General features: G+C 35.2%; 4 protein-coding genes and 1 pseudogene across 6 annotated transcripts; all 5 read left to right on the forward strand.

Annotated features, from left to right (window-relative positions):
- The first annotated feature begins 971 nt into the window (after nucleotides 1-971).
- LOC18010023 (probable aldo-keto reductase 6) lies at nucleotides 972-11748 on the forward strand. Of its 2 annotated transcripts, XM_006392063.2 has the most exons (7): nucleotides 972-1000; nucleotides 1451-1473; nucleotides 10244-10470; nucleotides 10550-10753; nucleotides 10940-11112; nucleotides 11199-11301; nucleotides 11410-11748. In XM_006392063.2, exons 3-7 carry the CDS (start codon nucleotides 10249-10251, stop codon nucleotides 11746-11748), a joined length of 1041 nt encoding a protein of 346 aa, XP_006392125.1. In that variant the 5' UTR covers nucleotides 972-1000; nucleotides 1451-1473; nucleotides 10244-10248. The 2 variants fall into 2 exon arrangements, with proteins under 2 accessions (XP_006392125.1, XP_024003909.1); XM_024148141.1 differs by lacking the exons at nucleotides 972-1000; nucleotides 1451-1473 and having other exon boundaries at nucleotides 10249-10470; nucleotides 11199-11305; nucleotides 11410-11420.
- LOC18010238 lies at nucleotides 2572-4285 on the forward strand (annotated as a pseudogene).
- A 1183-nt stretch (nucleotides 11749-12931) lies between the features above and the next one.
- LOC18010015 (probable aldo-keto reductase 4) lies at nucleotides 12932-14696 on the forward strand. The gene is made up of 5 exons (XM_006392064.2): nucleotides 12932-13186; nucleotides 13366-13569; nucleotides 13858-14030; nucleotides 14110-14212; nucleotides 14289-14696. The coding sequence occupies exons 1-5, from the start codon at nucleotides 12968-12970 to the stop codon at nucleotides 14625-14627; spliced, it is 1038 nt and encodes a 345-aa protein (XP_006392126.1). The 5' UTR covers nucleotides 12932-12967; the 3' UTR covers nucleotides 14628-14696.
- Nucleotides 14451-17154, forward strand: LOC18009935 (probable aldo-keto reductase 4). 2 transcript variants are annotated; one of them, XM_024148134.1, is made up of 6 exons: nucleotides 14451-14710; nucleotides 15316-15578; nucleotides 15785-15985; nucleotides 16116-16288; nucleotides 16378-16480; nucleotides 16566-17154. In XM_024148134.1, exons 2-6 carry the CDS (start codon nucleotides 15357-15359, stop codon nucleotides 16902-16904), a joined length of 1038 nt encoding a protein of 345 aa, XP_024003902.1. In that variant the 5' UTR covers nucleotides 14451-14710; nucleotides 15316-15356; the 3' UTR covers nucleotides 16905-17154. The 2 variants fall into 2 exon arrangements, with proteins under 2 accessions (XP_024003902.1, XP_006392127.1); XM_006392065.2 differs by lacking the exon at nucleotides 14451-14710 and having other exon boundaries at nucleotides 15242-15578.
- A 330-nt stretch (nucleotides 17155-17484) lies between these two features.
- Nucleotides 17485-19413, forward strand: LOC18009914 (probable aldo-keto reductase 3). Its single transcript, XM_006392066.2, has 5 exons — nucleotides 17485-17837; nucleotides 17935-18135; nucleotides 18410-18582; nucleotides 18665-18767; nucleotides 18862-19413. The coding sequence occupies exons 1-5, from the start codon at nucleotides 17616-17618 to the stop codon at nucleotides 19198-19200; spliced, it is 1038 nt and encodes a 345-aa protein (XP_006392128.1). The 5' UTR covers nucleotides 17485-17615; the 3' UTR covers nucleotides 19201-19413.
- The last annotated feature ends 4351 nt before the right edge of the window (nucleotides 19414-23764 follow it).

The following is a 23764-nucleotide window of genomic DNA, read 5'->3' on the forward strand; positions in this document are numbered from 1 at the left end:
GCGATGGGAGTATCTACGGTGGATAAACTAGAGAGGGATATGCTTGACGTGGCCATGCCTCAGCTCTGACTTGAAATTAGGTTCTCTTTGAGATTTTGTACATTGGTGGAGACGTATCTGGCATTCATTTCCACATTAAAAAAAAACATTTCCACATTAATATGCCACGTGGCGCTCTCTCCTTGACCTGGGAAGCAGCTGGAGAAAGTTAGTCAAGTTTTATATATAAGATAATCAAAAATAGAATCGAAATTAAAAGAGAAGAAAATGCTTTTATTTAGTTTCTGTGTTTTTCGATTTCATTTGAGGTAATGTAGTTATCTCCTATTGTCTATGGTGTAATTCTACTAAGTTTGTTGTTTTAAACGGAGTTTTTCTATTATACAAACAATTTTTTTATGTTTAGTATTCAAATGTCAATTTTTGTTGAATTTTGCAACAACTATTTGGCAGGACTGGCTTGAGAAACATGGAGAGTATGAAGCTATAGTGGATGAAGCAAATGTTGGGATCTACCACCAAAATTTTGCAAATGGTGGTTTCAGTTTTCCACAGTCTTCTTGATTCACCAAAACAAGAAAAATGAAAGAAGACAGAAGACAAAGAACATTGGTGAAGTCCTATGTTTAATTTTATATTATTTTATGAAAACGTTTAGCATTTCAACAATTTGAGACATTTATTTGAATTGATTTTTGTGTTACTTATTAGACCATGTTATGTAAATCAAATTTGCTTTCAATGTTCTTCTTTTAATCTCATGTTCTTGATTTAAGGGTTGATATAATAAATAGTGACACTTAAAGTCTGCAGAATACAAACATTATTAGAGAGTTGGGAGCCGTATTATACCTAATTTGTGACAATCTGTAATTATTATTGATACCTAATTTCTGAAAATCTGTAATTTTTGACACTAAAGCAGCAACACAAACAACGTCAATAGCGACATGTATAGCTCCTAGCTCTCTAGCAAATATAACAAAAGAGAGAAGGAGAAGTTAAAGGAAACAAGACTAAACATATCTATTGTGGAATTTATCTATCATGAAGGAGAAAAATAAAAAAAATTCTCGAGCAATATTCAAGACAGATCTAAATTAGGATTCTATAGAGAGAGAGAGAAAGATAGTAATGGAAACTGAAAATGGAGTATTTTGATAAAGTTGAATACGGAGGCAGAAGACAACAATGAGATAAAGAAACATCCGACGAATAAGAAATCGGGAGAAAGAATATGAACTCGGAGAATATGAAGATAATGAAGAAATTAAAGGGATCAAGAAGAGGAGGAAGAAATCTTGAAGAATAAAATCGAGACAAAGCTGAAGAAAAAAAGAAGCTTTAGAAGACGAAAACAATAAAAAGGAAGAAGAAATCGAAGATGGCAAAGTAGACGTCAAAGGAGAATATAAAAAAGACGAAGAAGAAGGGTAATGAGGAAGAACAGGGAGAAGAAAAAAAACAAAAGAAAATGACAAAGAAAAACTGGAAAAGGAAGAAATATAAAAATATGATTCAGAGAAGATGAAGATGATGATAAGATGACAAAAGAAAAAGAAATTAAAGATAAAGAAAAGCAAAAAGATGGAAAAAAAATTCGGAAATGACGAGAAAGATGACAAATACAAAGAAAATAAAAAAACATAAGTATAATAAAAATGTAGATTAGACCAAGACGTCAAAGAAGAAGAAAGAAGAAGAGGGTAAAGATTTGGAGAAGATGAATAAAAACTGAAAGAATATGAAGAAGAAGAATAAGTTGGGTACGATGAAAAATAGAAAAGTAAATACGAGGGAGAAGATAAACAAAAATAAAAAATAAGAAGAAGAAGACAAAGCAGAAGAAGTTGAGGTTGAAGACGGGATGGAGAAAAACTGAAAGAATAATAAGCCAGAGAAGATAAAAACAATGAGAAATGATAATCGGTAGAGAAAGACAATGACTAACTGAGAGAGAAAGAAGAAGAAACTTAAATCAGATATAAAAATAAGTTAAAGTCAAAAACGATTAGAAGAAGAAACATAAATCAGATATAAAATATGTTAAACAAGAAGACAAAAATACATGGAATAACTGATTAGAATGACACACACTTACGAAAAAAAGGAAAGAAAGTTCTGGTAAGGGAGAGATAGAAAGAATTGGTCAGAAAAAAACCTTTTGGAATTGCAATGTGTGAGTAGATGGAACAATATTCATGGTTGTTATATTTTTTTTTATGGTTGGTCAAATGTCTAACATTGTTGTTATATATATATATATCAGATGTTGTTATATTTATGTTCGGTTTTTTTATTGGTAACAAAGTTAATAATTGGAAGATGTGATTGTTCTAGAAAACTTTTGTGCCCGCGTCTTACTTTAACGTTGTATACAAGGCCGTCTTTCAGAATGTATGGAAATGATAGTTTATGTTTTAATTTAGACCTTTACTAATTAAATAGTTTGTTTTAATGATACTTTGGTTTACTTATGCATCAGAATTGATATTCTTTTTTTTTTTTTTTTTCTATTAATGGTTGTCCTAATTGTCCAGAATCGATACTTTTATTAAACATAAAGGAGAGTACAAAACCATAATGGTGTTTGAAAAAATATACACTGAAACAAACTGCAACTTAAATATACACGAAGCTTCTGAAGCTTGCTTCAATGGCTGCTGTTCATCACCATTCTCATCCCATTCCGTATCTCAGAAACCAGAAGAAGAACTCGAGTTCTCATTGATCACATCAGGAGCTTCGTTTCTAACCAGAGACATCAAGTTCACTTGCCAAGAATCTCTCCCTTCTCTGCGTACATCTTTCTACGATCTCATCACAGCTTTCCCAGATTACTTGCAGACAACTCAAGCCGATCATCTCCGATCTACAGAGTATCAGAACCTCTCGTACTCGTCTCACCACGTGTTGTTAAACCACACCGGCCAGTAACAGCATTTGTTCTCTTACTCAAAATTCCGACAAATCTCCGAATCGGAATCCGATTTGAATCAATCTCTCTTTACCTTTTCTTGCAAGGCAGTGAGCTCCGGTAAAGAATTGTTATCACAAGCGTGCGAATAATCTCGATTTCAGTCGAGGATGAGGAAAAGAATCATGGGTTTTATGAATCTAGAAGAATCCGAATATCACATGATTCTAACTCAAGACCGTTCCTCTGCTTTCAAGATTCTAGCGGAACTCTACTATTTCAAAACATATCCAAATCTTCTCACAGTATACAACTACGAAGATGAAGCAGTAGAAGAAATGATCAGAATCTCAGAGAAAAAGGGTATAAAACCCGAATCAGCCGAGTTTTCGTGGCCGAGCACTGGATTGTCTCTGAGAAACTGAAGAGGAAAATCACCAAGAGCAATAAGAGAAGAAGAAGAAGAGGGAATGAAGATAAAAGAGGACTCTGTGTTTCCCCTTCAATCTCTGGTCACAGGAGCTTCGTATTCTTACTCGTGGATGAGTTTAGCCCACGAAAACGAATGGCACGTGTTGCTCGACACCTCTGCTTTAGGTTCCAAAGACATGGAGACTTTAGGTCTTTCTCTGTTCCAGCCAGATTTCCTCATCTGTTCTTTTACAGAGGTTTTAGGGAAAGACAATCCTTCCGGTCTCGGTTGCTTGTTCGTAAAGAAATCTAGCTCTCAAGCTTTGTCAGAAGCACCTGAACACGTCACGAATCCGGCGAATCTCACGGCCGTAAATGCCGAACCGGCTTAGAAAACAGAAAATGATGAAATTTCAAGGTTTTCTGGACCACGAGGACCACAAGGCGTCAACTTCCGCCACTGAGATTGATGATATCGAAGAAGAGGATAAAGCAATTATCGAGTTTCGAGGTTTAGCCCACGCAGATTCTCTGGGGCTGATACTGATCAGTCGTAGATCAAAGTCGTTAACTTTGTGGGTGGTTCGAGCCTTGACGAGTCTGAAACACCCAGGCTCTCATCAAACAGAGATGCCTCTGGTCAAAATCTGCGGGCCCAAGACGAGACCGAATCGAGGACCGTCGATTTCGTTCAACATTTTCGACTGGCAAGGAGAAAAGGTCGATCCTTTAGTGGTGGAGAGGCTCGTGGAGAGGGAGAAGAAGATCGGCTTGCGATGCACGTATTTGCAGAAGATTAGGATCGGAAATAACAAGAGAAGAAGCTACGACGAGAAACAGAACCCGAGTGGTGAGTGTTAGGTTAGGGCTTATGACGAATTTCGATGATGCTTTTAGGGTTTGGGATTTGTGTCGAGGTTCTTAGATGCGGATTTCGTGGAGAAAGAATGCTCTTGAGCAAATACAAATTGCCAATTAAACGATTCTAAATCCGTAAGGTGGAACATTTCGGATATGGATTCGGTTACCTTAAACCGTGGTTCGATTAAGAATTCTATTTTTGGGTTGGTTTAGTTTGGTTCATTTTGGTAGATACTTAGCTTGGTTTAGGTTTGGTTTGAGAAAACCCGAAATCAAACGCATGTACATTATATATGTCTCATTAATAAAACTAGGTGAATAGCAACGGACGGGTTTTTTTTTCAACTACTTCAAATTTATATATTTTTTATTTTTCTAAAAACAACATAATCATCAATTGATATATTATTATAAATCAATCAATTTTAAATACAATATCATTAAAAAATTAAAATTTTTATACCAAAAAACCATCAATATTTTTAAATAATTATAACATAAATTCTTGTTCAATATTTACATAAATGTTATTTAAGAATCAATTAATAAAAAAACTTTTCATTTTCTTTGAGTGGTTTAAAAATTATAACTTCAAATTAAAAATTGACACATGTCATCTCCATATTAACTCTAAAATGCTGAGGTAGCACTCATATAGAGAGAGTTTGCCATCTTTTATATATAAGATAATAAATAAATACAAAAATGTGACCAGACTAAAAATCTTGAAATACAAATTAGCTAAAATTTTGTTGAGAAAGGGTTTAGTTTGTACAATAGTTTCTTTACTAAACCAAAAAGATAAAAGAGAGAAAATTTATGGGTGCCGTTTTGCGAAATACCAATAACTACAATGATACTCATTGAGTCTTTTTGTTTTTCTTTTTCTCTTCAAATTAAACTGCTTCATACTTTGTTTAATTTAGTAAACAAATTATAAAGTATGATCGTTAAAATGTGAAATAATGCCACTGAACCAATAAATAAACTGGTTTCACAATATAAGATGCAACAAAATATATTTCACATAACATATTTTAATTAGTCAATTAACAAGTTATTCATTATACACTAACAATTCGGATAAAATCAATTTTTTTCCCAAGTTTACATTCTCTTAATAAGAAAAGGAAATTTGAACAATGAGACTTTAAAATCCATGTATTGTCTTGGAGAGTACTTACTTAGTGAGGAGAAGCATAATGTGTTTCAGGATTTCCAATTGACTAATGAAAAAAGTGGAACATGGAGCTAATGCATGAAAGTGGAAAATCAATGAGAAAAATGAACAACATTTGCACATTTTGTATCTCAAAAGACAATCTCAATGACACTGCAGTAGTTGGGCATGGAACAATATCATAACGATCAACTAAAAGAAGAAGTAAGAAATCTCGAAAAAGAGATGAAGAAGCAATCAGAAATAATGCAGCAAAAGCCAGAGAAAGATGAATCCAAAAAGGTCTGCACACTTCCATTTTGTTTTAAGCTGCATTTACATATCATCTGTATTTATTTTGTTCATTCTATGCAGAAAATTTTGTTTGTGGAAAATTCAAACCTCAAAAGAGAATATGACATCCTTCCCAAATGGTTGTAACCATACGTAGTTCTAGCCGGTTATGTGTCTGGAGATGAACTAGGCACATTCATAGGCAGTTTGATAAGCATCACTGCCTATAATCTAACTTATTCCAACAAGGAACTCAACAAAACTGTGTGTCCAATTTTGCACAAATTTCATACAACAAAAATCTGAAACAAATGTAAGTTTTTGTTTTGTTTCTATTCATTGATTCAAACCAATTTCATCTTTCAATATATATTAATGTGTGTTAATGTTTAGGTGAAGTAAGAGAAAGGAAAGAAGAAAGCCACAAAGGGATTGGCTAAGCAGGTTGAAGATCTGCAAAGAAAGGCTAAGGAGGAGCAGAGGAAGGATAAAGATGAATCTGAACTCCTTATCAAGGTAAGGTTTGCAATTGTAATTTGTTTTAAGCGTTATGCTGAATGAGATTTGTTCGTTCTTTTTTGCAGAAGCCTAATAAACTACTCGAGGAAAACTCCTACCTTAGATTGCATATGATGGCCTCCCCACTTGCTTGCAAAACTTCTTTGCCCCAACAGGTTTTGTTGGGGGAGATGAATTGGGAGAGTTGATGGCAAGTCTTGTGACAACAATAGCTTACAATTGCACTTATGAAACAAGGATCTGAAACAGTTTCTCTTTGTGAACTGTTTGGCAAAATTTCTTGGAAGTGTGGCAAGGAAAATCTTCAAAAACATTATCACCATCATCGCTCAAACCAATGTAAGGATAATGCTTTCTTATTTTTTTGTTGTTTCAATCATAGTTCAATTTTGACTTCAATATTAGATGAAGGATAAAAAGAGAAGAGACAAACTCAAAAAGGGAAGAGACAAACTCAAAAAGGGGATTGGCAAATCAGTGGTATGGATGTTTCTTGGTGCAATCATACCAATGATTGCTGGAGGTTTCATCAAGCCTTACAAATTAAGACTATTGGTGACTGCCATATCTGCATTGATTGTTCAGTTGTTCACAGCAGCAGTTTGAAAACAAGTTTATAATGTTTCATATATCCAAACTGTTTCTACTGTTTTGTTGGGTGTTTTTTGGATTGCTTTAGCTGCTGGTACTACCTATTAAACCAAAATAATATGATAGAGTTATTTGTACTGTTTAAATTGAGTTGTACAGTAGAACCTCTATAAATTAATACTCGATAAATTAATAATCACTATAAATTAATAAATTTTTCTGGTCCCGAGTCTGGTCAGTGTAAAAATCCATCAAATTCGATAAGATAATAAGATGATACTTATTTTGAAACCCTTATGTAAATATATGGTCCCAACATAAACATAAATTAATAATTATATAAATTTATGTATATATATATAAGATATAATATACTAAAATATGATTAATGTGTTGTTTGTTTTTATTTAAGTTTGAAATTTGATTGAAAACATCTTTTTACTTATTTACATTAATAGCTTTTAACATTGTTTTTATTTATCTCCATTCAATTGTGAAAAAAATTTGGATGTGATAATTGATTTGTTAATCGTAACTGTTTCAAATATAGTATGGTATTGTTTTCAATTTCAGCACTAATATTAAGAATTTTAGTCATAATTTTTTTTATAAATGTTGTACGAATAAACATTTATATTCTTAAATAGATAATTTAGTCCACAATTAACAAATAAAAACAACTATTTTATTGTGATTGTTATGATTAGTAGTTATAATATTAAGTTTGTGCATGTTATTTTATAAGTATATGAGTTTAAATTCTTAAATATAACATCATTTGAAAGAAAATTTAAGAAGAAGATGGGTGAAAAAGTGGTATAAGTGTAGACATTCTCTAATGTGCATGCATCTTCTTCTATGTTCTCAATTAGCGGGGGATTGTAAAATTTTTCACAAATTCGAAACCAAAAAATGGCGTCCACTGATGACGTCCGACTTCTTAATAGTGAAGGTGTACATTTGCCTCCAAATGGTGATAGTTGAAATCTGATATCTGGGCCTGAATTAAAGAACGAAGATATGGCCCATTTGAGGAAGGAAGACATGGGCCGTGATGATTTTGCCAAGCCCAACAACTCAAAAGCAGAGATAGCCGTTGCTGCTTTATGCTCTGCAGATGAAGACAAATCGTGGTCTACCTCTGTACGAAGACCTCAGCCAATCTTGTGAGCAATCCGTTCAGCGTTCTTGGATCGTGTGAGATTAGCTGTCTGTAGACACCTGTCATGTGTGCTACTAGGGTTTTCTTTACTGGTTTGTCTATATATACGATGTTATGTAATCATTGGAAATCAAATTTAATAAAGGGCCTGTTCGTTAAGTCGCCGCTGCGACTAAGTTCTGCGGCAATAAAAATAGACACCCAAGGAAGCAAACTCAACGGAAGTGAAAAGAAATGATGACGCTGCGTTTACTTTGATCGATGTTGATGGTGTTGCCGGTGACGCTGTAAAAATCAGCGACTTCCTGCAGTCACCTTTTTAAGTTTTTAACGGTTGTTGCCGATAGATGAAGTTGTCGCGCGTCTCCAAAATTCATGTGTCGCTGGCATCGATCAAACGAACAGGCCCAAAGTTGTCATTTTGTCTTTCCTTCGTCCTTTACTTCTCTCTCATCGAATCGTCCCACGTCGGCGATGTCTTCTCCTCCTTCTCCAATTACCTTCAACTTTTCTCTGTTCTATCATCGGAGGATCGAACTGTGATTGTTCGGCCTTGTTTCCGAAGGAATTGCACAGAGTACTCGTGACAAATCTGGGTAAATGTGCTCTTTCTCTGGTTTAAAGAGGCTGAGCGTTTTGATTGGGATTTCGTGCGATCTTTCTGTGATTCAACTGTGAAGGAACACTCTAAATTTGCATTATCAAAAGATGGAATTTATAAGGTGAGTTTTGTGCTTTGATGTCTTCCCTTCTTGCTGCTGCTGTTCTTTTACATGCTGTCATCTTATAGATAATCAAATCTAATGCCCGTTTTCTAGTTAATGGTTAAAAGAAAAGTTATTGAAAGATGACTTGCATTATAAGTAATCTAACTTATCCTCTTTTTTTCAACATCATCTAACATCTCTAAACTTCGATTCATTATCCTTATGGTGAATGAAGATATCTGTTAACACAACTTAATTCATTCATGGAGTAATTTTGATTATTTCTAACCACACTATTCTTCTTTCATTGCACTTAAATATCCGACCGATGATGATTACTAATCAGTGTTTGAAAAGCAGAAAATTTGATGATTGTAAATTCGAAATCACCTTATCTAGTTATCTTGATATTGTAATTTTTATTAAACAATTTTTTATATATTGTCAATGGTTATTCCAACTAGTTGTGTTTTTTAAGGGACTTTTCTTGGAAAGGTCCATCTCATTATCAAAATTCCAAAACTATAATATGATTATGGAATATTCCAAAGATGAGTGCTGATATGAAATCATCAATGACGTCAATAGATATATAAAATTAGTCTCTTTTTAATCATAACAACTTTAAATTAAAAAATATAGTAGAACCTCTATAAATTAATACTCGATAAATTAATAATTATTATAAATTAATAAATTTATCCGATCCCGAATCGGAACCAATGTAAAAATCAATAAAATTCAATAAAATAATAAAATAATAATTTATTATGAAATCCCTATGTAATTATGTGGTTCTAATATAAACATAAATTAATAATTATATAAATTTCAATATATATAAGATATAATATACTAAGATATGATTAATGTGTTGTTTGTTTTTATTTAAGTTTAGAATTTTATTGAAAACATTTCATTACTTATTTACACCAATAGTTGTTATTGTTTTTTTATTTATTTTCATTCAAAATTTATAAAAAAAAATTGGATGTGAAAATTTTTTTTTTTTACTAGTAACTGTTTTGAATTATATAATGCTATTGTTTTCAATTCCAGCACTAATTAACATTAAAGATAGTAGTCATAACTTTTTATAAATTTTGTATTAATAGACATTTATATTCTTACATAGATAATTTAGTCCAAAATTAATAGAAACCACTATTCTATTGTGATTACTATGATTAATAATCATAATTCTAAGTTTGTGCATATCATTTTATAAACATATGAGTTTAGATTCTTAAATATAACAACATTTAAATAAAATTTAAGGAGAAGATAGACAAAAAACAATTTTTTTATAAATTAATAATTATTAATTTATAAATAAATTAATATTACGATAAATTAATAAAATATCATGGTCTCGATATTATTAATTTATAGAGATTTTACTGTACAATCAAAACGTACAATTCAAATCCTAAGAAGACTACAATTTTTGGTTTACTCCTCTTTGCTTTCTTTGACTAATAATAAATAAACACATCCAGAACACTGAACCGGCAGAGCAATGGCACACCCACTCCACAGTCTCTACTCCTATAAATCCCACTTAGAATCTTCTCCTGAATCCACCTAAACCCATTTTCGTTGAATCTTTCTTTCTTTTGATTAATCAATGGCGGAAGCTTGCGGGGTACGGAGGATGAAGCTTGGGAGCCAAGGCCTTGAAGTGTCGGCTCAGGGACTTGGTTGCATGGGTCTCTCCGCCTTCTACGGTGCTCCGACACCTGAGACTAACGCCGTCTCTCTCCTCCGTCACGCCATTAACGCCGGAATCACATTCCTAGACACATCAGACATCTACGGCCCCGAGACAAACGAGCTGCTCCTCGGCAAGGTAAACAAATCAATGATTTAGGGTTTAGGCTGTGATTAAGGGTTCGTGCCAACCATCGAGCTTTTACATTCGTTGACAGGCATTGAAAGATGGGTTGAGGGAGAAAGTGGAATTAGCGACAAAATTTGGGATCACTGCTTCTGAAGATGGAAAATTTGGTTTCAGGGGAGATCCAGAGTATGTGAGGTCTGCTTGTGAAGCAAGTTTAAGGCGTCTTGGTGTTACCTCCATTGATCTTTATTACCAGCATCGGATCGATACCACTGTCCCCATCGAAGTTACGGTATGGCTTCTTGGTTTTAGTTTGAGATATGCTTATATGACAGGCCTGGCTTGTGATGATTCATCGCTTATTTCATGACAAAACTAATGCTCTGTTTCTTGACCTGCTTTTGGTTTGGTATATATTTTGTTTTGCTCCTTTTTCTTTTGTTGAACTTATGGTTTGAGTGAAATGTGTTTTTCATAGATGGGAGAATTGAAGAAGCTAACTGAAGAAGGTAAAATAAAGTATATTGGTTTATCTGAAGCTTCAGCTTCAACTATCAGAAGAGCACATGCTGTTCTCCCAATAACCGCTGTGCAAATAGAATGGTCCTTGTGGTCTAGAGACGTGGAAGAAGATATCATTCCTACTTGCAGGTGTGCGGAATCAGAATCAGGCATACATAACTTTCCTCTTCGTTTACATGTTTTAAGTCATATCTCATCTCTTGTAATATCTCTAGGGAGCTTGGGATTGGAATTGTAGCTTATAGCCCTTTAGGAAGAGGCTTCTTGGCATCAGGACCCAAGCTTGTTGAGAATCTAGACCAAGATGACTATCGGAAGGCAAGTATATATATGTTCTTTGTTTCTTAAACCAACATTGTAGCACATTTCAAGATTTTGGAGTGATGATCTTAGTATGTTCTGCTTATTGCTATTGCTCTGTCACAGGATCTACCTAGGTTCCAACAGGAGAATCTAGACCACAACAAGATTCTCTACGAGAAAGTTCAAGCGATGGCGACAAAGAAAAGCTGCACTCCTGCACAACTAGCTTTGGCATGGGTTCATCACAGAGGAGATGATGTCTGTCCCATTCCAGGAACTTCCAAGATCGAAAACCTAAACCAGAACATTGGAGCATTGTCCGTGAAGCTCACTCCTGAAGAAATGGCTGAGCTTGAAGCCATTGCCAAACCGGATTTCGTGAAGGGTGAACGGTATGACAACAACATGGCTACTTACAAGAACTCAGAGACTCCACCATTGTCTACTTGGAAAGCAACTTAAAAAAAACAAATATTTGCATTGGAGAAGTTTCTCCGTCTATGTTGAGTTTGTAATCTGTTTGGCTCATTGTGTGATTACTGGTTTGGGTGTGTGAATAAGTTTAGGTACATGGGTCTAAGAGTTTGCAATAAGAAAGAGCCATTGCCTTAGAAAGAAATGTATGTACAAAATGTAATGTTTTTTCTTTTGTAGTTTACTTGTGTTGCAATGTATAATCAATTGATCATGAAATGGTTTAGTCGTTGACCATTGTCACTAATTTTTTCTTATGAATCTAACTTGAATTGGTAAAAAAAAAAAAAAACTCAATTCCACCACCATATGTAACTGTAACATACAGGTCTCAACCATTCTTATAATAGAAAAAACTAATACCTGTAACAAACTGTCAAAATCAAAGACCGGACCGGACCAACAAAATGGTGGGACAAATATAATACAATACCGTGAATTAGAGCAGCTCCAACGGAGTCTCATAAGAGATTCACAAGTGGGGCCTGCTCAATTCTGTGGTTTTAAAAATAATATAATGAGCTCATTTCAATTGATTCCGTATGAGTGGAGTCATACTTTTGAACCTGTATTACCGAGTATCACTGACGACGTGGCGAAATATGAGTGGCCTGGTGGAAAAAAAAATTTCTTGGGTCTTCTCCTTCTCTTTGTAAAATTTCGACTCGAAAAAAAACCCTTCTCCACCTGATATTCGCCAATCGACATCCTCAACACTGTCATCGGTTATTCGAGCCAGTTTTCACCGATTTCAAAACCAAAGGTATGTAGACTATTGATCGAACTTCGTTCTACTTGTTATTTCATTGTTTAGAATTAGGGTTTCGTCATTTGGGGATTATTTTATAATTCTTCGATTTGATAAAATTTAGGAGTTTTTGATGAAATTGGTTGGAGTTCATGGTTGGAGGTGCAAAAATTGGTTGGGGTTCATCCGATTTATAAAAAAAAAACTAAAAAAAAACCTATAAACTCTTTTTTGGAGTTCTGGAGATGCTCTAACAGTTTACTAATAGTCTAATTCCCACCTAAACCAATCACTAAATCGAATTGGATAGAAAACCAATTTGTAAACCGTTCAGTAGGGTTAAAATGGTCAACTTTTATATTCGGCTATTTTCTTCAGAACAAAACTCTACAAGCGTCCAACAACAGAAACCCAATTCAAGAGTCGAGACTCGATCGAGAGAGGGAGAGAGAGTAATCCATGGCGACTTGTGGAGTGAGGAAGATGAAGCTGGGAACCCAAGGCCTTGAGGTATCGGCGCAAGGCCTTGGTTGCATGGGCATTTCCGCTTTCTACGGTCCTTCCAAGCCTGAAACCGACGCAATCGCTCTTCTTCACCACGCAATTGTCTCCGGGATCACTTTCCTCGACACCTCCGATGTCTACGGTCCCGAAACCAATGAGTTGCTCATCGGAAAGGTTTCGAATTTCGAAATATCTGATATTCGATTTGATCATGTATTGTTCGATTTCTTTAGATGATTGATTATGGAGCAATCGTCCAATGTACATTTGATTTTGGAGGAATTGGCCTTGATCCTTTGAGCTTCACGTTCGTAGAAATGAGTTTAATTGTTAGAGATTTTGAATTTTGGTAGGCTCTGAAGGTTGATGGAGTGAGGGAAAAAGTGGAACTTGCGACCAAATTTGGTGCCACTTATGCAGAGGGAAAGCGAGAGGTAAGGGGAGATCCTGCGTATGTGAGGGCTGCGTGTGAAGCAAGCTTAAAGCGGCTAGATGTTGCCTGCATTGATCTCTATTATCAGCATCGGGTCGATACTCGTGTCCCTATCGAAATCACTGTAAGCCCTCCTCTTGCAAATCCTCCTCTATGCCTCAAAGTTCCCAAGTAGGTTCATTTTTGGCTTTGGATAAGATTGAAGAAATAGGTCCTAAGAAAATAGATTGGAGACAAATGATATGTCACTTTTTCCTCTGTTTGTGATACTGCTAGCTTATTCCCTGAGGGGTTTTGCTCAATTAGACTCCTTAAAGGTTGCTTGTTCGAATTGGTTTGCCACATTTCTTGAATTTTATAGAAAGCCAGCACCTTTTTACTGAACTTATCAAGCTTGTCTATCAATTCCAAGATGGGAGAACTGAAGAAGCTGGTTGAAGAAGGTAAAATAAAGTACATTGGTTTATCTGAAGCCTCTGCCTCAACTATCAGAAGAGCGCATGCGGTTCACCCAATAACTGCTGTGCAGCTAGAGTGGTCCTTGTGGACGAGAGACGTGGAAGAAGAAATCGTTCCAACCTGCAGGTATCTAGATTTCATTCTTCTTTATTGGTGCTATATCCATCAATCATGAAACTTCATGTTCACTCTTTGCTTTCTTCAGGGAACTTAGGATTGGGATTGTTGCTTACAGTCCTCTAGGACGAGGTTTCTTCGCATCTGGACCCAAACTTGTTGAGAAGCTAGACAATGATGACTTCAGAAAGGCAACTACTGTTATTTGCATTCAAACAACTTGATTGATGGAACCTTAGATAAGCTCAATTCTGTTTCTTATTGCAGACTCTACCAAGATTCCAACAAGAAAACTTAGACCACAACAAGATTCTGTACGAGAAGGTTTGTGCAATGTCTGAGAAGAAAGGATGCACTCCAGCACAACTAGCACTCGCGTGGGTTCACCACCAGGGAGATGATGTTTGCCCCATCCCAGGAACCACCAAGATCGAAAACCTTAACCAGAACATTGGCGCTTTATCAGTGAAACTCACTCCAGAAGATATTGCTGAGCTTGAGGTCATTGGCCAACCTGAGTCTGTTAAAGGAGACAGATACACGGCCATGGTGCCCACCTTCAAGAACTCCGACACTCCACCGTTGTCTTCTTGGAAAGCCTCATAAAACCGGTTGAGAGTCTCTCTGGTTATGGTGATACGTACATGGGATCGAAGTGGTTTAGCTTATGTCTGCAACTCCAATACGAGGTAATAACATGTTGCGCTTGTTTGTTTTGCATTGCATCTTGGAGAGTTTGAGCTTGCTATGGGGGCTTCAATAATCTCAGAGAATAAAATATGCATATGATTCGAGCGTTAATTCACCAAGTTTTAGGAGACTTTATAAAACTTTGAAATATCTGAATTTTATCATGATCAAGGTTTATGAAGATCAAGTTATTCACAAAGTTTTTTCTCAAAAAACAAAAAAAAAAGTTATTCACACTGTTATATACCAGTAAATAACTACATACAGTAGTAACAGTACTATGTTTATATCATTTTAATGGAAATTTTTTCTTGGACGAATATTAATTCAAAGATATATCTATAATTTTCTTTTGTGTAAATTTAGTAAAAAAATAAAATCAGTAAAAGTAGTAAGAAATATCAACAATTAAATTCTTTTTTTTTGGTCGATCCATAAATTCATGAACTCGAAAAAGATAAAGAAAGACAAATTAAATTGGTTTTTTTGTTGCCTTTTCGGTTGATAATACCATTTATTGATGTTGAAACGGCATTATTTTTCATCATTACCCTTCACCAACCCAACTCCAACAACCTCTCCACTCAATTCAAAACTCTACAAGAGTCAAAGAGACAGAGAAAGAAAGAGGTGTGAGCTAAATCAATGGCGGAAGCTTGCGGAGTGAAGAGGATGAAGCTGGGAAGCCAAGGCCTTGAGGTATCGTCGCAAGGTCTTGGCTGCATGGGCCTCTCCTCCTTCTACGGTGCTCCGAAGCCGGAAACTGAAGCCATCGCTCTTCTCCGCCACGCAATCGAATCCGGCGTCACTTTCCTTGACACCTCCGACATCTACGGTCCTGAGACCAACGAGTTTCTCCTCGGAAAGGTTCGGATTTCGAAATTCCCGATCTTCGATCTGATCATTTTCGCTTTGATTTTAGTTAAATCGAGATGAGTTTTTGAGAGATTTTCCAAAGTATTTGAGCTCTGCTATCTTATTGGAAAATAAAGATTCGACTTTAGAGATTTGGAATTGGCATCTGACTCTTTAGAAATGATTAATTATTTAAAAAGTTCAAATTTTTTTGTCAGGCTCTCAAAGATGGGTTTAGGGAGAAAGTAGAGCTTGCAAGCAAATTTGGAATCAGCTTTGCAGAGGGGAAGAGAGAGATAAAGGGAGATCCTTTGTATGTGAGAGCTGCTTGTGAGGCTAGTTTAAAGCGTCTAGATGTGAAAAGCATTGATCTTTATTATCAGCATCGGATTGATACTCGTGTCCCTATCGAAATCACTGTAAGCCTTCTTACCCTCAAAATGAAATGAAAAAGTTATCTGCTTGGAGTCGCACTTCACTTCCTTGGTAGAAAGAAGACACCTTTTGCTGTTCTTAACAAGTTCTTTTATTGTTTTGTCAATTTGCAAGATGGGAGAACTGAAGAAGCTGGTTGAAGAAGGTAAAATAAAGTACATTGGTTTGTCTGAAGCCTCTGCTTCAACTATCAGAAGAGCGCATGCGGTTCACCCAATAACTGCTGTGCAGTTAGAATGGTCTTTGTGGACGAGAGACGTGGAAGAAGAAATCATCCCGACCTGCAGGTAAGGGAGTCAATGCAGATTTTGCTCTTCTTTTCATGGTGCATTATACTAATACTTAAATGAACATCATCTTTACTTTCGTTCTTTAGGGAACTTGGGATTGGAATTGTTGCTTACAGTCCTCTGGGACGAGGTTTCTTTGCATCAGGACCCAAGCTTGTTGAGAACCTAGAAAATAATGACTTTAGAAAGGCAAGTACAAAGGTTTTGTATGACTTGTAGTCTTGTTTGATTGATGAATCTTATATATTTTGCTCAATTCTGTTTCTTATTGCAGACTCTACCAAGATTCCAACAAGAAAACTTAGACCACAACAAGATTCTCTACGAGAAGGTTTGTGCAATGTCTGAGAAGAAAGGATGCACTCCAGCACAACTAGCACTCGCGTGGGTTCACCACCAGGGAGATGATGTTTGCCCTATCCCTGGAACCACTAAAATCGAAAACCTGGATCAGAACATTGGAGCTTTATCAGTGAAACTCACTCCAGAAGAGATGGCTGAGCTCGAGGTCATTGGCCAACAAGAGTCTGTTAAAGGAGAAAGACACGGTAACATCGCGACCACTTTCAAGAACTCAGACACTCCACCATTGTCTTCTTGGAAAGCCGCTTAAACCCGGCTGAGTTTCTCTGTTGTGGTGGTGCCTGACATTGAAGCAGTCTTAACTCTGTCAGCGAGATCAAGATTGTTGATGTGGTTGCATCTTTTGAGAGTTTCAGAAGAAATGCCTTGAAGAATATGTATAGAGTTCCCCAAGTGAAAACTTCAATTTACATTTTTATACATTGTTGTGACCAATCTCTATAGAAAAAGAAAGAATATGTATAGAGTTCCCCAAGTGAAAACTTCAATTTACATTTTTATACATTGTTGTGACCAATCTCTATAGAAAAAGATCTGTTATGTTCAAACTTCAGAGTATGTTAACAATATGCAAGATGAAGATCCAAATATAAATAAAATAAATAATAATAGAAGAAAAACTAAAAGAAAGTTTGAAACAGAACTTAATTTGTTACTCACCGGCTCACCAAAAAGGCAAAAACTTATGAGAAAGACAAAAAATAAAGTTTCTTGTGTCAAAATTATTATTTAGATAAGATGAAGACAAGATCCTAACTTATGTTTAGACAAAAGGAGTACAAGTCAACAATTTATAAATGTTTTAGTCTTTGTTAATGCTAGTCTTTGTTTATGCTAGTCTTCTTCACCAACCAAAGAAAAATCGATTCTTCATCATCACCAACTCCACTCAACTCATAGCTTTACAAGAGTCACATAGAGAAGCGAGACAGAGAGAGAGAGAGAGTTGTGAGAGAAATCCATGGCGGAAGCTTGCAGAGTGAAGAGAATGAAGCTTGGAAGTCAAGGCCTTGAGGTATCCGCGCAAGGTCTTGGTTGCATGGGTCTCTCCGCTCGCTACGGTTCTTCCGTACCGGAAAATGACGACATCGCTTTCCTCCACCATGCAATTAACTCCGGCGTTACTTTTCTTGACACCTCCGACATGTACGGTCCTCACACAAACGAGTTGCTCATCGGCAAGGTTCGGTTTTTGTGATTGATCTTGCTTTATTTGATCGAGCTTCATATCTGTAGAAGAAAAAAAATTTGATTCTTGAAGTTTTGAAATGATCTGCCAGGCTCTCAAGAACGGGATGAGGGAGAAAGTGGAACTTGCGTCCAAATTCGGAATCATTTATACAGAGGGAAAGATGGAGATAAAAGGAGATCCTGCGTATGTTAGAGCATCTTGTGAGGCTAGTTTAAAGCGTCTAGATGTGGAATGCATTGATCTTTATTACCAGCATCGGATCGATACTAGTGTCCCTATCGAAATCACTGTAAGTATTCTTACAATCAAATGAAATGGAAGTTATATAGTGTTAATCTTTGCCTTGTGATATGTTGTGACTATATTTTTCCCTTGGAACACTATCTCTCTCTGTTTCTGGTGAAGAGTTCTTTGACTTAGATGAATTTAGAATCTTTCTTCATCAATCAATTATTGTTGGTTCTGAGCTTTAATGGGTTTGCCAATGCTTGATGACTTTTATAGAAATTTGAGTTTTTTCCTCACCTTTTTGTTGAACTTTAACAGTTTCTTTTGTCTTTAAGATGGGAGAACTCAAGAAGCTAGTTGAAGAGGGTAAAATAAAGTACATCGGTTTGTCTGAAGCCTCTGCCTCAACTATCAGAAGAGCGCATGCTGTTCACCCAATAACTGCTGTGCAGCTAGAGTGGTCCTTGTGGACGAGAGACGTTGAAGAAGAAATCGTCCCGACCTGCAGGTATCAAGATTTTAGCCTCCTTTCTTGGTGCATTCTTCATAAATCAAGCAACTTCATTGTTCACTTTTTTTCCTTTCTTCAGGGAACTTGGGATCGGGATTGTTGCTTACAGTCCTCTAGGAAAAGGTTTCTTTGCATCTGGACCAAAACTTGTTGAGACGCTAGACAAAGATGACTTCAGAAAGGCAAGTTCAAACGTTTTGTTGTAGGACTTGTTTGATTGATGAGCCTAGCTGAGAATGTGACTGTATATTTTCTCAATTCTGTTTCTTATTGCAGAGACTACCAAGATTCCAACAGGAAAACTTAGACCACAACAAGATTCTGTACGAGAAGGTTTGTGTAATGTCTGAGAAGAAAGGATGCACTCCCGCACAGCTAGCACTCGCATGGGTTCATCACCAGGGAGATGATGTTTGCCCCATCCCAGGAACCACCAGGATCGAAAACTTTAACCAGAACATTGGAGCTTTATCAGTGAAACTCACTCCAGAAGATATGGCTGAGCTCGAGGCCATTAGCCAACCAGAGTCTGTGAAGGGAGAAAGATACATGGCCATGGTGCCCACCTTCAAGAACTCTGACACTCCACCATTGTCTTCATGGAAAACCGCATAAAATCAGACTGAGAGTTTCTCTGGTTATGGTAGTACTTACATGGCATTGATGTGGTTTAGCTTATGTCAGCCTAATACAAAGTAATAATAATATGTTGAAGTTGTTGTGTTGCATCTTCGAGAGTTGCACTTTTGCATAGGGGCTTCAACAATCTCTCAGGGTTTATGCCTTACAAGATTAAAGTAAACTTTGATTCGAGAGTTCACCAAGCTATCTACGAGACATCGAAATAATATATATCTTTATTTTTTTGCTCAACTTCAAGTCTTCAACTTAGCATTAACCAATAGAGTTATACACTGGTTTATCAACCTCAATAGAGCTTTACACTGGTACTGATCCGTCTTAGTCCCAGCAATATGAATCTTGACTTGCTAAACCACCTGGTTTAATTTTACCCACAAGACTTAGATCAGGTTCATGAAGTATTTTGCTGCAGATCCTCTTTTCTCCATTCTCTCTGCTTTGATCATCCATCAGCTCACTGACTTTAGTCCATTTTTTTACTTCATCCTGCAACCGAATAGTAACCATTGAAATATTTGAACTTTTATCAAGACATCAAATTCTTTTTCAACTCTTTTGGGTTTATAAATTCCATTTTTACGACAAAAAAAAAATCCATTTTTAGTTTCGTAAAAAAAAAGAATCAATGGCCAAAATGCCATAATTTGGAAAAGAAAAATCTTAGGTACCATAACTGAGTCTGGATGCCATAAACTATGTATATTCTCAATTTTACCCTTAATGAAAGATTCTTGTGGCATTTGTGAAATTGTCCAAATTTGTTATTGTTTAAATAATTTTAATTGACACTAATAATTAATTTTTTAAATTTTTGGTTTTTTTTTCTTGAGCTCATTTTGTTTCCCGATAGTTTGTTGTCAATGAATCTGAAAACCAGCTAAATCCATCTTTTTCGTCGAATCCTTGTCTTCGTCTCCTTTTCCTCTTCCTCTGCAATTAATTTCTTGTTCTTATCTCCTTTCTCCTCTACCATTGTTGAAGCTTTAAATCTGGGTGATTTGTTCTTATTTAGGGATTTAGGGATTTCACAATTTAGGTATTGGATTTGTGAAAATTATTTGTTTCAGTATGCAAATTGGATTGGTAACCAAGTTTTATGTGATTATTAGGTCTTTGCATTGGTAATTTATGGTCCATAAATTATGGAGTTTAGTTGTTGAATCTCTGTGATTTTTAGGTAGATTAGAATTAGAACCTGAGTTCATCACCACATCTGCAGAAAAGAACAACTAGTACAAATGATACAACTAAAAGATAAAAGACAACTGGTACAAATGGTACAACTAAGAAATAGAAGACAACTAGTACAAATGGTACAACTATGAGATAGATAACAACTAGTAAAAATATGTATAACTAAAACAACTTGAATAATTGCTAATTGAGAATTCTTTTATTCTATTTTCAAGAGATAATGAGCATCAACCACACAAACATTTCAATGGATTTCAAGAAATTTCATCTATGTTATATCATTTACTATCTCATATTTAGAGCATATAACTTATTACATCTATATTATATTGTTAATCATGTTATGAAACAAAAGAGACAAAATATATGATTTTACATAACTTGTAATATGAAAACCTCTTAACTGAAAATTAATAGTTGAAAATCAATGTAAACGCTAAAATCTCAAAAGAACAACTATTAAATTTTCAGACAACTGGACAATTAGGTACAACTATATACAAAAATTGACTATATACATAGGTGCACATGTTTCTTAATTTGACAGACATCTGTACACTTAGGAAAGTCAATTTAGTATAGAGGATTTTATTTTTGGCTGAGAATGCTTTCAGGATAGAAATTAACAAGGTACAACTGGACACTTGTACAACTATATGTAATTCTTTAATTAGAAAATAATAATAATAAAATTATAAGAATCAAAAGAAAGCATTCAGTTAAAAATGCAAAAAGATTAAAAACTATAAGGAATAAAATTAAAAAGATGGATAATATGAAATAATAATTTTTCTAATACATATTATTGGTTTGACATCAAACACCTTTTATGATACAAAGAAGACTTTGATAATGTTAACAATTTTATGGTGGAAAAGATGCAAAATTATGATTTTGCATAAATTGTAGTATGAAAATGTTGTAAATGGACTATAGTAGTCAAAAATCATGTGGACAACTACAAAATAATAATTTATATCAAGGGACAACTAGAAAAATGCTAAAATCGCCAAAGGACAACTATGAAGAATTCTGGACAATTGGACAATTGGGTACAACTATGTACAAAATTGACGACGCACGTGACACTTTGACTGCGCACATGTCTATTTTTGTCGGGGCTTAGCTTCGTGGATGTGAATAAGCAAAGGACAACTGGACAAGTAAGGACAACTATATGCAACTCATTAATTTAAAAAAATAATAATAATTAAACTAAATTAAATATATAAAGAAAGTATATACTTAAGAAATACAAACATGTCTTAAAGTATAAGGAACAATATTAATAACATGGATAAAATAAAAATTTCATTTTCCTAATACATATTATTGATTTCACATCAAACATCCCTTATGATACAAGGAAGACTTTCATAAGGTTAACAATCTTTTGATGGAAAAGATGCAAATTTATGATTTTGCATAATTTGTGTCATGAAAACCTTGTAAATGAACTGCAATAGTCGAAAATCATGTGGACAACTACAAAATAATAATTTATACTAAAGGACAACTGGAAAAATGCTAAAATCGCCAAAGGAAAACAATGAAGAATTTTGGACAACTGGACAATTGGGTACAACTATGTACAAAATTGACGGCGCACGTGGTACTTTGACTGCGCACGTGTCTATTTTTGTTGGGGCACGTGTTCTTTAGCTTAGTGGATGTGAATAAACAAGGGACAACTGGACAAGTAAGGACAACTTTATGCAACTGCTAAAAAAAATTAATAATTAATTTAATTAAACATATAAAGAAAAATTTTGGACAACTGGACAAGTATGGACAACTATGTTCAAAATTGACGACTTACGACGCACATGTTATTTTGACTGCGCACATATTTTTTTTGTCTCCAAAGGATAACTATGAAGAATTTTGGACAACTGGACACTTAGGTACATAGTTGTCCAATTGTACTTAAGTGTCCAGTTGTCCAAAATTCTTAATAGTTGTCCTTTTGCGATTTTAGCGTTTTTGTAGTTGTACCTTGATACAAATAATTATGTTGTAGTTGTTCATAAGATTTTTTTGACTATTGTAATGTATTTACAACGTTTTCATAATACAAGTTATGCAAAATCATATTTTTTTTTCATCATAAAATTGTTAACATTATCAAACTATTCAAGATAACATCTCAAATACAGCCAAAAATTCATAATGGCTAACGCTGATGATGTGATGTGAAATCAATTAGACCACACATGAACCTGTTTCTTGTGTATACGTCCTAGAATAAAGCTTCAGCAACAGCGTTTCTTCTTTGCTTTGAGTTCTTCCCTAAACAAGTGCGACTACTCTCATCTTCTTTTGGAGGTCCACTGTTTGGTGTTATCTTAGCTAAGCATTTCCCAGTCGATATATTGCTGATATTGATCGCTGCACCATTCATAAGCCAATAAGTGAGAACTGTTGGTTTAAAGGGTATGTATCTCAATGTGGAGACCTGCATTTACAAATCTGAAACAAACCTTTATCAAAAACACGTAAAATATAAACTGAAACACTGGTTCGAATATGGTTTAGCGCATTTGAATCATTAAAATTCTATTATGGCTGCTCTGAGTTCCATAATCTGAACCACTATCAGTGAAAAATTCTAAGTGAATGTGTTTATTCATGACAGACATGTAACCTTTGCGGTAGCAGAGAAAGTTGCATGAACTTGAATATGGCATCAAGATTATATCAACTTACCACCATTAACGATTCTGAAACATCAGACCAAGCACAAAACAGAGGACGACCAAATGAAGACGCTTCACTGAAGAAAGATCTTGTCCTGATTGTGCTGCGACCGAGAGCCCCTTGCGTCTCTTCTTCCGCAAATTTTCCTCCCTTTTATTCTTCCTGATCTCAGCCATGTTAAGTCTCTTTATAACACTATCTTCTGAAACTTTTCCTCCAGAAACACTAATTGTCCTTCACATTCACGAGTCCCATAAACAAAAACAAAAATCAGAAATCCATTTCTCAAAAATCCTTTCAGCAATGACTTCCAATACTGTTTTATACTGGGGAAATTGTTGTTATTTCAGGAGCCACAAAGAAGAAATCTTACAAGGAGATCGTGATCGATGGGAGGCGGAGAGAAATCAAACTGCAACTAATCAGAAGCCGAGACGCAACAGATCTGGAAGATCTGCGTTCTTGAGAACCATTGTTTCGGAGATGGAGGGAGCGGCGGCGAAGGATTGATCTCCATAAATCAAAGAAAGAAGATTCAGCAAGATTTTGGAAAAAGCTATAAGATCGTCGAAGAGAAGAAGAACACATATTTTTGTTCGTTTGATAATAAAATATTAATATAATTATTTAATTATTTGAGATAAAT

The sequence above is a fragment of the Eutrema salsugineum genome, unplaced genomic scaffold, assembly GCF_000478725.1.
Source record: "Eutrema salsugineum unplaced genomic scaffold, Eutsalg1_0 scaffold_8, whole genome shotgun sequence".
In the NCBI taxonomy this organism is placed as follows: domain Eukaryota; kingdom Viridiplantae; phylum Streptophyta; class Magnoliopsida; order Brassicales; family Brassicaceae; genus Eutrema; species Eutrema salsugineum.